Genomic DNA, 13,540 nt, shown 5'->3' with positions numbered 1-13,540 from the left:
TATCCTGGGCTCCATCAAAAGAGGGGTGGCCAGCAGGGACAGGGAGGTGATTGTCCCTCTCTACTCTGCTCTTGTGAGGCCCTATCTGGAGTACTGTGTCCAGGTCTGGAGCTCCCACTACAAGAAAGACAGAGCTGTTGGAGAAGGTCCAGAGGAGAGCCACAAAGATGATCAGGGGACTGGAGCACCTCCCTTACGAAGACAGGCTGAGGGAGCTGGACTTGTTCAGCCTGGAGAAAAGAAGGCTGCAGGGTGACCTCATTGCAGCCTTTCAGTACCTAAAGGGAGCCTACAAACAGGAGGGGAATCAACTCTTTGAAAGGGTAGATAACAGCAGGACAAGGGGAAATGGTTTTAAGTTGAGGGAGGGAAGATTTAGGTTGGACGTCAGGAGGAAGTTCTTTACAGAGAGAGTGGTGAGGTGCTGGAACAAGCTGACCAGAGAAGTTGTGGATGCCCCCATCCTTGGAAGTGTTCAAGGCCAGATTGGATGGGGCCCTGGGCAACCTGGTCTATTATTAAATGTGGAGGTTGGTGGCCCTGCATGTGGCAGGGGGGTTGGAGATTTGTGATCCTTGAGGTCCCTTCCAACCCTGGCCATTCTGTGATTCTGTGATTTAAGAAAAGATCCCCAATCTGAACTTAACACAGTATCCATAACAAGGTCTGGATCAGCTCCTCAAACTGGCAGTTACTGTGGTCCTAATGCTGGAGAAAACTGGGAGGCCAAGCTCCATGAAGGCTTCCCTAAGATCCTGACTGAGAAAGAACCTCAGAACCTGGCTTTTTTTTTTTTTTAATCATGCTCCTCTGTAATTTGGCATGCTGTAACAGCACCAATGACTTTCACAAAGGGCTCTTGACTGGATAGCCTGAAGACCCCAGGTTCTTTTCTTGTAGACCTTAGCTTTCTCTCAGCAATCAATCACTGCTGAGAAGTAACCTCTTTCCACATGCTTATGACAAAGAATACACAAATAAGTACATCAGTTCCTTATTTTCAGGCATTTTACAGAACACGTTATGCCATTTCTGCTCACTATATTCATAGCGTATAATTAGATGGCCACAGCAGGACAAAAGGATGAAACTTCAGCCCACTGGCTAGATGGCACAGTTGGTCTATCCATCCTGAGCCACACAATTGAGTCTGACCCAGTGAGAATGAGACATTTAGTTTCCCCTGGTCTCTGATGGACAGCTTTGTCCCTGCTGTGAAAACAATGGTCTGTTTGGCAGCCTAGTAGAACTGAAGCATGTTTACAGTATATGGATGAACTGGCTCCAGAAGTGACAGGAGCAAGATCTGTATCTTCTGGCATTTCTGCACCTAACAGCAGCCCTTGTAATACATCCTCCACTTTCTCTAACTGCAAACTGACTTCAGATTACAGCTTAAAAAATTAAATATGTAACAAAGCATTACCAAATCTTCTTTTTCCTCTCCTCATATTCCTAAAATAAACCAAATATTTTTGTAATGCAGAAACACACAGTGGTGCGGTATGCAGTGATTCATCTGTGAGTGTCAGTAACAGAAGCAGTTATACATTCTTTCAGTATGATAAAAAATTTACCACACAGCATTTATTCTTTTGCAAGGCAGGCAGAGAACTTCTTCCCTTTATCAGGCGATGACTCTGCTTTTACTCACCCCTCTCTCTCCAGTATATTTTTCCACAAATTTCCCGTAGTTGTAATAGTTGAAGGTGGGGTAGCCATCAACTCCCTCCTGCTTGCACAGGTCATGATTCTGATCTTTGGCACAGTCCACCGCAGCGTAGGCGATCTGCAATGCAAGAGATCAGCATGAGGCAGCAGAATACCAAGCAAGACTCTGTGGTCAGGATGCTGCTGCAGCTTATACATACTGTAGGGAGAGACTCATGTCTTCTGCCAAGAGCACAGCAGAGGAGTGCTGTCCAGGAGTCCCGTCCATTGAGCAGTGCCAGGAGGGAAGCAGGCTGCTTGTGCACAGCTTGCCTGCCTTCATCTGTTGGTTTTTTTTTTCCATGTTTTCTTTTTTTGTCTATCCTTTAAGGCAGGGGCTGTATGTAGGCACCGTCATTAGCAAAATGGGCTTTAATTCCTTCTGAAGCCTCTAGATGCTACTGTCACATAAACAACTGAGCAGGATGCAGCCTGCCTGCTCAGCAGGGAATACAAGGAAGTGCGGCCCCAGAGCACCAGCTCAAGCTAACTCCAGTTTGGAGCATTTGACATTTGGAACCCAAACCTGTGAAGTACTGAGAAAGGGCTGCACTTAACATTCCTGATGTTAAACCAAAATGCAGTTCACAGGCTGTAATGCAAAGCAGTAGAGCCCTTTGCTGCCATTTCACACCAACCAGTGTGCGCCAGCTCTGGCTCTGAGCACTGGCTGCTTGCTTTCACAACCCCATTACGTGCTTTGCTGAAGAGTAAACAGGTTTAAGCACAAGCTGTGTCAAAAAACTACAAACTAGAAGAATAATTTTTGCAGTCGTGGGTTATGATGTATCAAGTGCTAATTTCATAGCAGACATCTTCTCTTCAGATTTCCACTACAGGTGCCTCCTTCAAACAATGTGACCAAATACCTTGTGCTTGCGTGACTCTGAGCTGCAGCTGAACTGTTTTTCCATAATTAAAAGATCACTTAATATACCACAATGCCCTCCAGTCTCATGGTGACGCTGTCCAAAGACCCCATCTCATTAACCTAACAGCAATTAAAGAGAATGGAAAAGCCAACTTCATTAACCTGCTTGTTTTGTTTTGGCTTTCAAAGCCTGATGAAACAATGCTCAGTGGGCTCACACTGGGGTCTACCTTCAGATGGAAAACACACGAAAGGTATATAATCATACCTTAAATATTTGGTTCGCTTTCCTGTTTAGAACATTTGTAAGGCTATTACACAGAGAGGGCTCTTGACAGGTGTTACAAACAGGGATGATCACAATTCTTTTTTTTTTTCCTTATGAACAGAAAGACTCCTGTTTCTTAAGAGCCAGTTATACAAAAGGGCAGGAATAATAGACTGTGAAGAGGATCATCCAAGTATTTGTGCCTTCTTAACCTTAGCAGTCAGCCAAAATTTAGAGCCCTGTTGGCTACCTCTCTGTATAAGAAAGCTCACAACGCAGACAAACATTTATGTGATGTCACAATATTCATTTACAAAAAGTCCTGGCTCCCCAAAAGTAGGACGAATAAGTAAGACTGCTTTTCTTTCCCCCTCAACTTCTCTAATGCCACACAGGGAGAGATTAGAATCAGAAAGAGGGGAGGGTAAATGTGAAGTCATCCAGATCTTACTAGTCGAACTGAGGCATAGAGCTGTCACGACTGATGAGCCACCTGTTCTTAGACAAAGCCTTGGAGATTAGGAAAACTAGTTCTTAGAATGCTGCCAGGGAGAGAAGCCTTTTATCTGCACCTCCTTGGAATCATCTAGGCTAGCTTTGGCTGGAGCAAAGAACCCCTTTACTTTACAAAAGGCTTTTATGAGAAGAGATCTCAGCGAGAAGGTTTGGTAAAGGAATGCACTAGGAGTGCACTAAGCATTCATTGCTCAATATCGTTACTTGATGCCTCTAATCAGATGACTGAAGGGCTACAATCATAGTAACAGAGGATCACAGAACCACTAAGGTTGGCAAAGACCATCCAGTCCAACCCCAACCCATCCCCACTAACATCAGTGTCACATCCACAGCGTTCCTAACACCTCCAGGGACAGTGACTCCACCACCTCTCTGGACAGCCTGTGTCAATGCACCACCAAGTGGTGTGGTCATGCTGGCCCCTCCAAATCAGGTATTTTGTTTTCCCATGTTTTCAGGAGGAACTGTGAACAGCTCAAACTGTGTCTACCAACAGCAATTGCATTAACTGTATGCATTTACTCCATTCCCCTCCTAAGTTTCAATATGTAAGTGCCTGAAATACAGCTCTCTCCTCTATAAGGTGCTCCACCCGCGCATTTGTCATGCAGTGAAGTAAGGCAAAAAGATCCCAGCCTAAACATGACTGCAGTGGCCATGCTACCCTAGCAGGCCTAACAGCAAGGGACATGTGCACCTAGAGCAGCATTTAGAGAACACATTTGTGGACTGCTGTACTCTGAAGCAGTCCTGACACAAGCTCCCACATGGCCCCATGGACTCACTGCCACTCTACAAACGTCACTTTGAGCCCAACTCTTCAGAGCATACACTCAGTTATTCTTAAAGCCAGGGAGAGAAGAGAAATGGTAATTTTCAGAAGGAATGTAACTCACGCAGACCTGTGCAAAATTTCACAGAGAGACATCTAGTTCCCAAGATTCCATCCTGGGGCCGGATTTCAAATGCCTGCTGCCAACAGCAGTTGAGTATGGGTACTTAGGAAAGCTTGAATGATTACTTTAGAGTGTAAACGTGAAGGCAGCTCAAATATAGAGGCTGCTACCATCTCTGTGCACTCATTACCATAGTATCACATTCCTAATTGCCTTGCCTGCCTCACAGTGGAAGATCAAATATAGTGCACTGCAACAAGAGAAAAGTAACACTGGAATATACCGGTAGCAAACCCACAGTCTTTGACTGAAGACTGATTCTACTCTCAATTCCATCAACTCCAGACAACTGAACTCCACAATATAATCAGAATTTCAGCAGACGGAATCGATACCCCTTTGTTTCATTCTGACAATGTTTTTATGCACTATAAATATTCAGCTCAATTTCTGACAGCAGTTTTCAGCTCACCACCACAGGGAAACGTCACAGCAGCCCTCCAAAGGAAGGTTTTTGTGTGAGTCCTGGCTCAAGCGAGCAGCCACAAGTTGCAGGAAGGTTTTGCCTTCATTCTCAATCTTATCAAAGATCAGCTTTTGTGTTATCATAGAAAGAAACTGAGTCAGAAAAAACAAGCGCAGAAAAATTTCTACCAACATTTCGTTCTCAGGTGAGAGACTTCTGGGGAACACCGTTCTCAGAAACAATGTTCAAATTTAACTATGAGCAGCCAGTCTTCATTTAAGTTCACTGGAAAGCATGGGTTAGCAAAACCCATATGCGTCACCTTGTAAAAAGATCTGTATTTAACCAGAAATTTCAGACATTTGACATAAGACATCCCAGATACATACCCCGGAGCCAAGACACTTGGCATCATCCCTCATGAATTATGTGCACACGTATCATCATGAAGAGGAAAAAAATGTGAAAAATCTGTGATCTTCCTCACCAGGAAGAGCTGGTGTAAGACTCAGGTGTGTCTGTAAATGTTCATTATGAAAAAAAAGAATGCAGCATAACAGCTTTCAGAAGACAAGATTGATTTTATGGATTTTACAGAGTTTTTGACCGGGGGATCTAAAATTTAATTTCTTGAGCGTTTCTAGCTTTCCTATAACCAGAGGGAGAAATCCACTAAAAAAAAAAAACATTTTGAAATATATAAACAAGAACAACCCTGCTTTATGTGCAGCACGCACAAAACTCCATGGGGTTATGGATTCCCCATAAACCAAAGCTGCCCCGCCTTAAATATTGACAACACGTCATCATACAAAAGTTCTCCCTCCAGAGGCAGTGCTGCCCAGGTTTATCACTATCCTGTTCAGTAACTGTGGTAGGAACAGAATAGTCAATGAATGAGAAGAAAGCCAATCAAAAGACTTCTGTGCCTGAGGAAATTCCCTACAATATGTCCAGTCTTCCTGATGTTATTGGTGGTTCCTCACAGCTACTATGCAGCTTATAACAATAATTAATAACACCAGCTTAGCGTAAACAACAACAGTAATATCAGGTTAGTATGAATTTCTCCTTTGTTCCATAGCTGGTAAAGTTTAGTATGATTCTAGCAACAGCTAGAAAATACATTTATCTTAAAAGATAAGTCCCACGGCAACATTTTATGGGCTTACCAAACAAACAGAAACCGAACTGTACTCACAAGCTGAACTCTGTGCTGCATTTGAATGTGAGCAATGCACATCCAGCTCTAAAGAGCACTTTAAAAAGGGAAATGAGCATAGCACACTGTTCACATGAAGTGCTCTGATCAGGAGTGTCGAGCTGTTGTAAACATCAGAACTTTCCAGTGAGATGCTTAAACAGAAGTGGAGTTATGCTAAAAGTGTGACCATTGATCTCCACATGCCTCAAATGTAACAATCACAGAATCATTAAGGGACGATGCACTTCTTGTTGCTTTTCCCCGTGCAAGTATTAGAAGGTAGAAGTAGTATTTGCAGTATCATCTAATCATACATCAGCAGCCACAGTTCCCTCCCAAAAGGATTATGGAAGCAACTTTTTCTTGTAGGGGGATCTTGCAGTTAAGGAACAAAATTATAGCTAGTGGTTCAAGCAGATGTGTTGAAAATTGAAAGTGGGATCCCTTCACCTCCCAGTAACTCCTTTCTATTTTTAAACCCTTTTCATTTTAACTGTTTGTCTACCAGTTGCTATACAATGATACAGTAAAAATATCCTGCAATCACAGTCTCCCTCCTGCTAAAATATGCACTGCCATACACTGCTTTATTGATTCAAGGAATAAATCTCTGCTGGAGCTAATATTGACTCTTGTTATGAAAATGGAAGTGAATAACTGAATATTGATTTGTGGAAGGAATGATATATAAGCTAAAAAAAATTAAAATAAATCTAAAATTGCAACATGGAGAAGAATGCTACTAAGCAATAGCCTGAAAGTATAGTCAATTCCATGACACTTACTTGATTATGAGAGAAAAAAGTCTGTTGTTGCCAAATGTCTTAAAAGCACCTAAGAGCAAGACAGATGCACACTCTTCTCTACGATTACTCCACAGTTTCTATTTATGTTACCTGCTCTGGATCCTAACAGTTATGAACTAGCCTGCTAAAGTGTGTTGAGATTCAGCTACTGTCTTCAATGCAAATGGCCTCATGAATGGATGATTCATTATTACATGTCCTGATGTACCACAACAGCATTACCATGGCTGCAATTCATCAGCTGTTCTCAAAGCAGGCCTACTTGCAAAGGAAAGATCCATTAGAAGTCACCAAGATGTACAGTGCTAACATCACCATCTTTAATGAGCCTAATTAAAAAGAAATTCAACACATTCTTTTTAAGCAACGGGAGAGCAAATTCTTGGCCAAATTCAAATATTTAACACATTTGGATAACTCTAGACAGTACAGTTAAACAAACTGCTCAGAGAAGCTGTGGGTGCCCCATCCCTGGAGAAGTTAAAGGTTGGGTTGGATGGGTGCTGGGCAGCCTCATCTGGTAGGGGACAACCAGCCCACAGCAGGGAATTGGACCTCAGTAATCTTCAAGGTCCCTTCCAACCCAAGCCATTCTGTGGTTCTATACATTGTTTTCATGGTTATCATCACATTCAAAACAGGCCCACAAAGTCAATGCACAATACATGTGGGAACTCACCAGTCTCACTGTAACTTGCAGCTGCTGGGGCACCAGCTCAGCCCAGGAGCTGCAGTCCTTCCAGCAATCTCTGCTACTGTGGTTTCAAGACAAACCCATTTGCAGTGCTCTGATCCGGGTCAATGCATTTATACATGAACTGTCTTCTCTGGAACTGGAGAAGACTGCCCAAGCAACAGCCTCTTTGGAGGGTTACAGAGATTTGTTACTGAAAGGGCTTGAAGAGTCAATAGCTTTCCTTCAGCTAATCCGAACTGGAGCATTTCAAATCAATTCCTTCAAACTGCCAAAAGGCAGAATGCAGATTTTTTTAAGATTTAGCTGGTGCCCTTTCAAGAGTCTCCAGAGCAGTTAGTGCACATCTTCCATCTGTTCTGCAAAGCAACAACCCTCACATGTGTATCTTCTGTTTTTGGTCGCTGCCAAAACTCCGGCTGCGAAACAGAGGCCAAAGGCTTTCCTCTAGCAGCTGTATGCAAAGGCCACAGCCCCCTAAGGCAAGAACATTCCACATGGTTATTTTTCTTCTTTCTTTTTAAGTAACTGAAAGCAACATGCTAGCTGCCTCACTGGACCAGGCTGTCCTACATCTGCTCTTCCTGACACTGAATGCCTTCAGGCCCACAAAGCCATGCAGGCAGCCTGAGCTCTGCAAGAGCCCTCCCTGGTTACATGCAGGGCTGTGCTCTTAGGCCAGCACCCAGGCGCCCTGCTTTCCACCAGCAGTGATGTTGCCACCAAACTGACACATAAAGCCAACGTTCCAAGCACAGCGTTTCTGAACTCTGACTCCAGCAGTGTGGATGATCTAAAAGCACACAGTGCCACATGCATCCCTATGGGGGATGCTGCACCAAAATCACCCTGTTACTGCCAATACCAAGAGCCAGAGACAGGTTCTAGCAGCTTCAAGTTCTATTCTTCTTTAAAATTCCTATGTAAACACATAAAATCTCCCAGAGGGCACCTGTTAAGATACCATTTCCAACCATTCGCAGCTGGAATGTTTTCATTTTTCTTTGGCTTCTGCAGAATTAAATGTTTAATTAAAGGACCACCCCTGCTGGAAAGAAGATATGGTTTAAATGCTACTCCTGTAAAGTGAAAAAATCTCCCTCCGGGGAAAAAAAAGAAAAGACAGAAGCCAGAACTACAGACTCAAAAGTAATACGCTTAGTAATTCTTCTATGTTTCTGGGGGAAAAAGCACTTCTCTTTAAGCATTATTTTTAGAGAAGTTTCAAACCCCACAGAAGCACGAATTAGCGAAATGTTCAGGCTCAGCCAGCCTGAAACATGGGGATTTGCCCAGTATGGCTTGTGGGAACAGTTGGGCACCTTTAAGTTTTAAGTAGACTTGTTTTCTTTCCCACAAGGGCAACTACTGGAAGCAAGAAACCTTGTCAGGTTATGGCTGTACACAATTCAACAGTGTTCCCCAGATAATCAATCCCTGGCACTTTCCTAAGTCACTAGGGTGGAATAACATCATTTTCCCTAACTGCACACACCTCCCCAAAATTACACCAGTCCTCTTATTCCCTACTGGCCCTCCCGTTCCAACTTATTACATTTTGTTCTTCTCTACTTCAGCCTTACACTGAAATCAAGAACTGCAACTGCCAACCACAGCTTTGCTCTGAGCCCTCTCATAACCTGCAGTCCAAGCCAAAAGCTTCACAAACTTGCATTTACCACCACTATGTCCAATAGCGTCCAATAAACCGTGCTATGATTCACATTGGTTGCTAATACATCCTGGGGCTCTGATAAACAAGCTTCACATTGTGTGGGATATTTGCTTCATCTCCTCCGGGTGAAATTTTAATGAATTTAGGAAGAAACTACAGGAAGGTGGGAAAACAAGGATACGTTCTTAGTGATCTCAGGAAGAAACGAGAAACCAAAAGGCACTGATTTACAGTAGTAAGAGAATGAGAGCTGCATGACTCTTAATCTTCCATGTGCAACCTGGGCATGAGGGTGTAAGTGAGGGACTGTTGATTTGATGCATTTGGTGCTAGAGGAATGATTTCTTTCTTGACAATCTGTAGCTTTTGTGAGCTACAGAAAAAAAAAAAAAACAAACACAGGGAAGAGAAAAAAGCACACAAATTCATCCCTTGTGGCAGCAGGCAGACTCACAGGGGTGTAACTGTTTTAAAATTACCTCTTCATTTCCCTACTGAATTAAACCTTTTCCCTGCCACAGCCAAACGCAGAGCCACAGTAGCATTAGAAGAGATCAGAATGAAATACGGTTCACAGAGATAATAAGCATGTTTCTAAGCAGTTATCTGCTTAAGCCAGTGGCTCAGGTTGTTGTTGTTTTTTTTAATCCCAGACACACATGCCCTCAGTTAAAATGGCTCAGCTGATGCAGGGAAATAAAATGCTGCGCTTTGGCCATCAGATGAACCTTCAAGGCAGAAGTATGAAGGCCCTTAAGAAGGGCATAACATCCCAGACTCAAGCCAGCCAACCAACAGGAATGTAATGTATTTATGCAAGCAAGAGTTAGTTATACAACGGAGGTTCTCAAGCCCGTCACAAAACTTGTGGTTTATGCCTGACAAAAGTTGAAGGGGAATGTAGAAAGTGTGAATTATCTTTTATAAATCTTTCACTGAGAAACAATGTGTCTCGCTTCATAGAAATAAACTCTTGCACAAAGGATTGAACAGAAAATAAAACAAATAAAAGAAAACAAAGAAGCTATTAAAAGTGTAAATCAGCTTGACCCAAAAGATACAACCCTTCAGATGCATATACACGTCCATTAGTTCAAGGGCAATTTTACGTGCAAGCCTACCACCTCGATATCGATAAGTAAAGCCTGCAAAGCGCAGATGGAAAGTTCTTAAATATCCCCAAAATGATCAACAACAAATTAGTTACCTTTCGATCTTCTTTAAAGACTTCGGCAGCAGTTGTAAAATGTGGAATGGCATTTTTACAGTGAGGGCACCCTGTTTGGCATGAGCAGAAAAGAACACAAACGTTAGTTGTAATTAAGATACTACGACAAACTCAAGACATGTAGGTGAATTAGAGGAATAACTGTATTAAAAATAATTCTAGATGAGACTTCTCCAGCTGTGGGAGGAATAGAGCAGGACTAGGCATCTGCAAACCATGTGTTCCAGCTACATGAACTCAAGCACGTGTTTAAAATCCTGCAAGCAATATAAGCATATACTTACATTTAAGTCCCCATTTAGGTATCAGGGGCCAGTCCCCATAGCCAGTCACTTAAGAGCACTGAACCATCACTAGTCACAAACAGACAAACCATTTCCGTGCTCTGTACTTCCTCGTGGGTATTACCACATAGGCTGTAACTGCTGTTGCCACAGATACAACTGCATTTGGAGACAGGAATAAAGATAGTTCTGTGGTGAACAGGAGGAGGCTGGAATTTAGAAAGGAAGTTGTTGGAACAAAAACTGTCTTAAAAACCATGAGGAGCATTTGGATGTGTTTGGGAATTGCCTGTGCTAGAGCCAAGGCACTGCGATCACAAGGGAGAGGAAGAGCAAGTCCAACAGGCAACACATCCTCACGTACAGGGAAGAGTTCAGTCCTGGGTTAGGATGACTGTTGCTGGCCTTCCTGACTCTCCTCCCACTTATCACAAAATGGGCAACCCCAGAAAGGTTTTACAGACAGCAAGCAAGAACTCCAAAGCTCTGTGAGGGAGCCTGCCTGACACCTGCAGGTACCATACAGTGCTGAACAAAGGGCCACTTTGTCCCTTCCTGTACAGTAAATATGCAGTAAATGTACTCAAACATTTCAAAAGAAAATACATACATGAAACAGGAACAGCTCTCTCGATTCAGCATTCAGATTTGATGTTCTTAACTCAAATGTGAGGCTTACTGTTTGATTAATCTGAACTGCTCTCAAAATATCAATACACAGGAAAACTTTGAAAAACAGAGTGCCCGCATCTCTGAAACCTCCCTCCCAAGTAGATCCAAAGCAAACTCAGGACACTTCTTCTGCTCAGATGCAGGAACAAAAGGAAAGGATGCACTTCCATCAAGCCCACATAACTCTATGAAGGCACAAGAGTTCATCCTGGTATTATTTCTGGGTAAGAACAGATGAGTTGTTCACAAGCTCCTATTATAGCTTATGCTACTGCTGTTCGTCTTTGTAAAACACTGGTAAAGAAGTGGCTGTGCTAATTTTAATTCAGAATTGAACAAATTCCCTCTTAGGCTCAAAGCTACTTCCTCAAACTGCACTTGTTCTTTGGGGTGAGAAGAAACAGTACCTGTACATGAACTCTGCGCATCCCTTTTCACAAAGGAAAAGCTTCATACACCTTTGATGTTGACCAAAATACAATTTCATTACTTATACACACTGCTTTGAATTTTATTTTTTCTTTAGAATGGGATTTCAAAAGCACCGCAATGACACACATGTATGAATGCCACTGAGAGTCTATGCAGTGCCTAATAGCACCAAGAAGTCAAATGGACATTTCCTGGGAAACTGAGCCGCTTCTCCAAATCCACCTTACTGATCTCAAACTCTATGCAATATAATGGCAGCCTATCCTGACAGCAGCTGTATTCCCAGCTGGAGCCCGCACGTCCTCCACAGCCTGCCAAATATTAACTTTGTTGAGCAGTTCAGCATCTGTCAGGGAGAAACTGGTCAAGAAAGAAAAGGAGGAGGAGGCTACTGCTCCAGGCTGCCAGCACTGCTCCCATCCCAAAAGTCCATGTCAGCAACCCATCTTCTCTCTCACCATTTGCCTGTTCTGTCTGCCTAACACTGAAAAGCCTTTGGGTCAAGTCTGTCTCCTGACACATCTTTGCTTATGGCCTCTACTGTGAGATGAACTCCACAGTTAGCCTGTTAACACTGCTCTACAGAAATAACTCAGAACTGGCAACAACATCCAAAAGCAATTTTAGAGGGGAAAAAAAAAAACACAACAAGAAAAATCAGACCACTCTAAAACTGGAATGCTTGCTCTACTCTACATGTTCGTACACTACAGTTTATTGGAAAGCATGGTGTCCAACTGCTACACCTAAACATAATGGCTCCAAAATTCTGAAACTTTTCAGGTCCCTATTTCTGCTCACCATCTTCAGCTTGAAATTTAAATTTCACCAAACACCAGCTTTCAAATTCTCAATTATCAAGAAGACATCTCAAGAAAAATGCAAGACTTCACATTGTCCTGCTTTACGATTCATCAGCAACACAGTTCCCACCTTGCATTTGCTGGACCTGGAAGGATGGGGCATTTGGTACGGATTTGCTTTAAGCTCCTTCTCAAGTAGCAGCAGGTCAGAGCTCTCCATGAGCTACACTCTCCAACAGAATCAGAACAACCTGAATGGGAGATCGTGTGCTGACGGTTCAGAGAAGTGTCAGCAGATGCATGTTTGTAAGGCCAAAAGGGAGCATCCAATTATCCACATCATTACAGTATTTTGGAAATAGTAGGCAAGAGTAAACATGCTATGAGGTTATGCTCAATAGCAGCACATGAAGATGATCACAGAATCACGAAGGTTAGAAAAGACCATTAAGGTCACCTAGCCCAACCACTGACCCATTCCCACTGACCACATCCCTCAGTGCCACACCTCCATGGTTCTTGAACGCCTTCAGGGACAGTGACCCCACCACTCCCCTGGACAGCCTGTTGGGTAAATGACTGTCACATAACTCAAAACACCTGGAAAACTAACTTGTACTCACAATGTTCATTTTCTACTTTTCTGTGACCTGTTCATCTTCCTAATCTAATACCGACTGATAAGAAGCTTACCTTCAAGCTCCATGCCTCCCCTCCCTTCTCTCTTGGCCTACCATCCTTTCTTTACTGCACTGTGCTTGCAAAACTAAAACACAACCATATGGCTTTTGGCAGAGATAACTCTGAGTCCAGTAGGTATTTTGTTAGCCTTGGACATCCATCCGCGTAACAGATGTGAACGCTGTGCTGAATTCCCAAGGAGCTTCACAGAGTCACCGAAAAAAGGGGGAAGGAGTGTATCATATGGAATAGCAGAACTTCATCTGTTACAATTTAGAAGGATTGCCAAATGTAGCAAACACTTGGAAGTCACCCAACCCAGTCATTCTAT

General features: G+C 43.0%; 1 protein-coding gene across 1 annotated transcript in view; it reads right to left on the bottom strand.

The window, feature by feature from the left end:
• Positions 1-13,540, bottom strand: part of PDIA5 (protein disulfide isomerase family A member 5) — a 93,310-nt gene that overhangs the window by 3,573 nt on the left and 76,197 nt on the right. Inside the window, exons 15-16 of the mRNA XM_085227592.1 lie at positions 10,317-10,387; positions 1,655-1,789 (exon numbers count right to left, since the gene is read on the bottom strand). Of these exons, the coding sequence (XP_085083718.1) occupies positions 1,655-1,789; positions 10,317-10,387 (206 nt within the window). The remainder of the gene's footprint in view (positions 1-1,654; positions 1,790-10,316; positions 10,388-13,540) is intronic.

This window comes from Meleagris gallopavo, chromosome 7, assembly GCF_905368555.1.
Source record: "Meleagris gallopavo chromosome 7, MGAL_WU_HG_1.1, whole genome shotgun sequence".
Lineage (NCBI taxonomy): Eukaryota > Metazoa > Chordata > Aves > Galliformes > Phasianidae > Meleagris > Meleagris gallopavo.
Note: the sequence above shows the minus strand (reverse complement) of the source record. Positions and strands in the feature narration are given on the sequence as shown.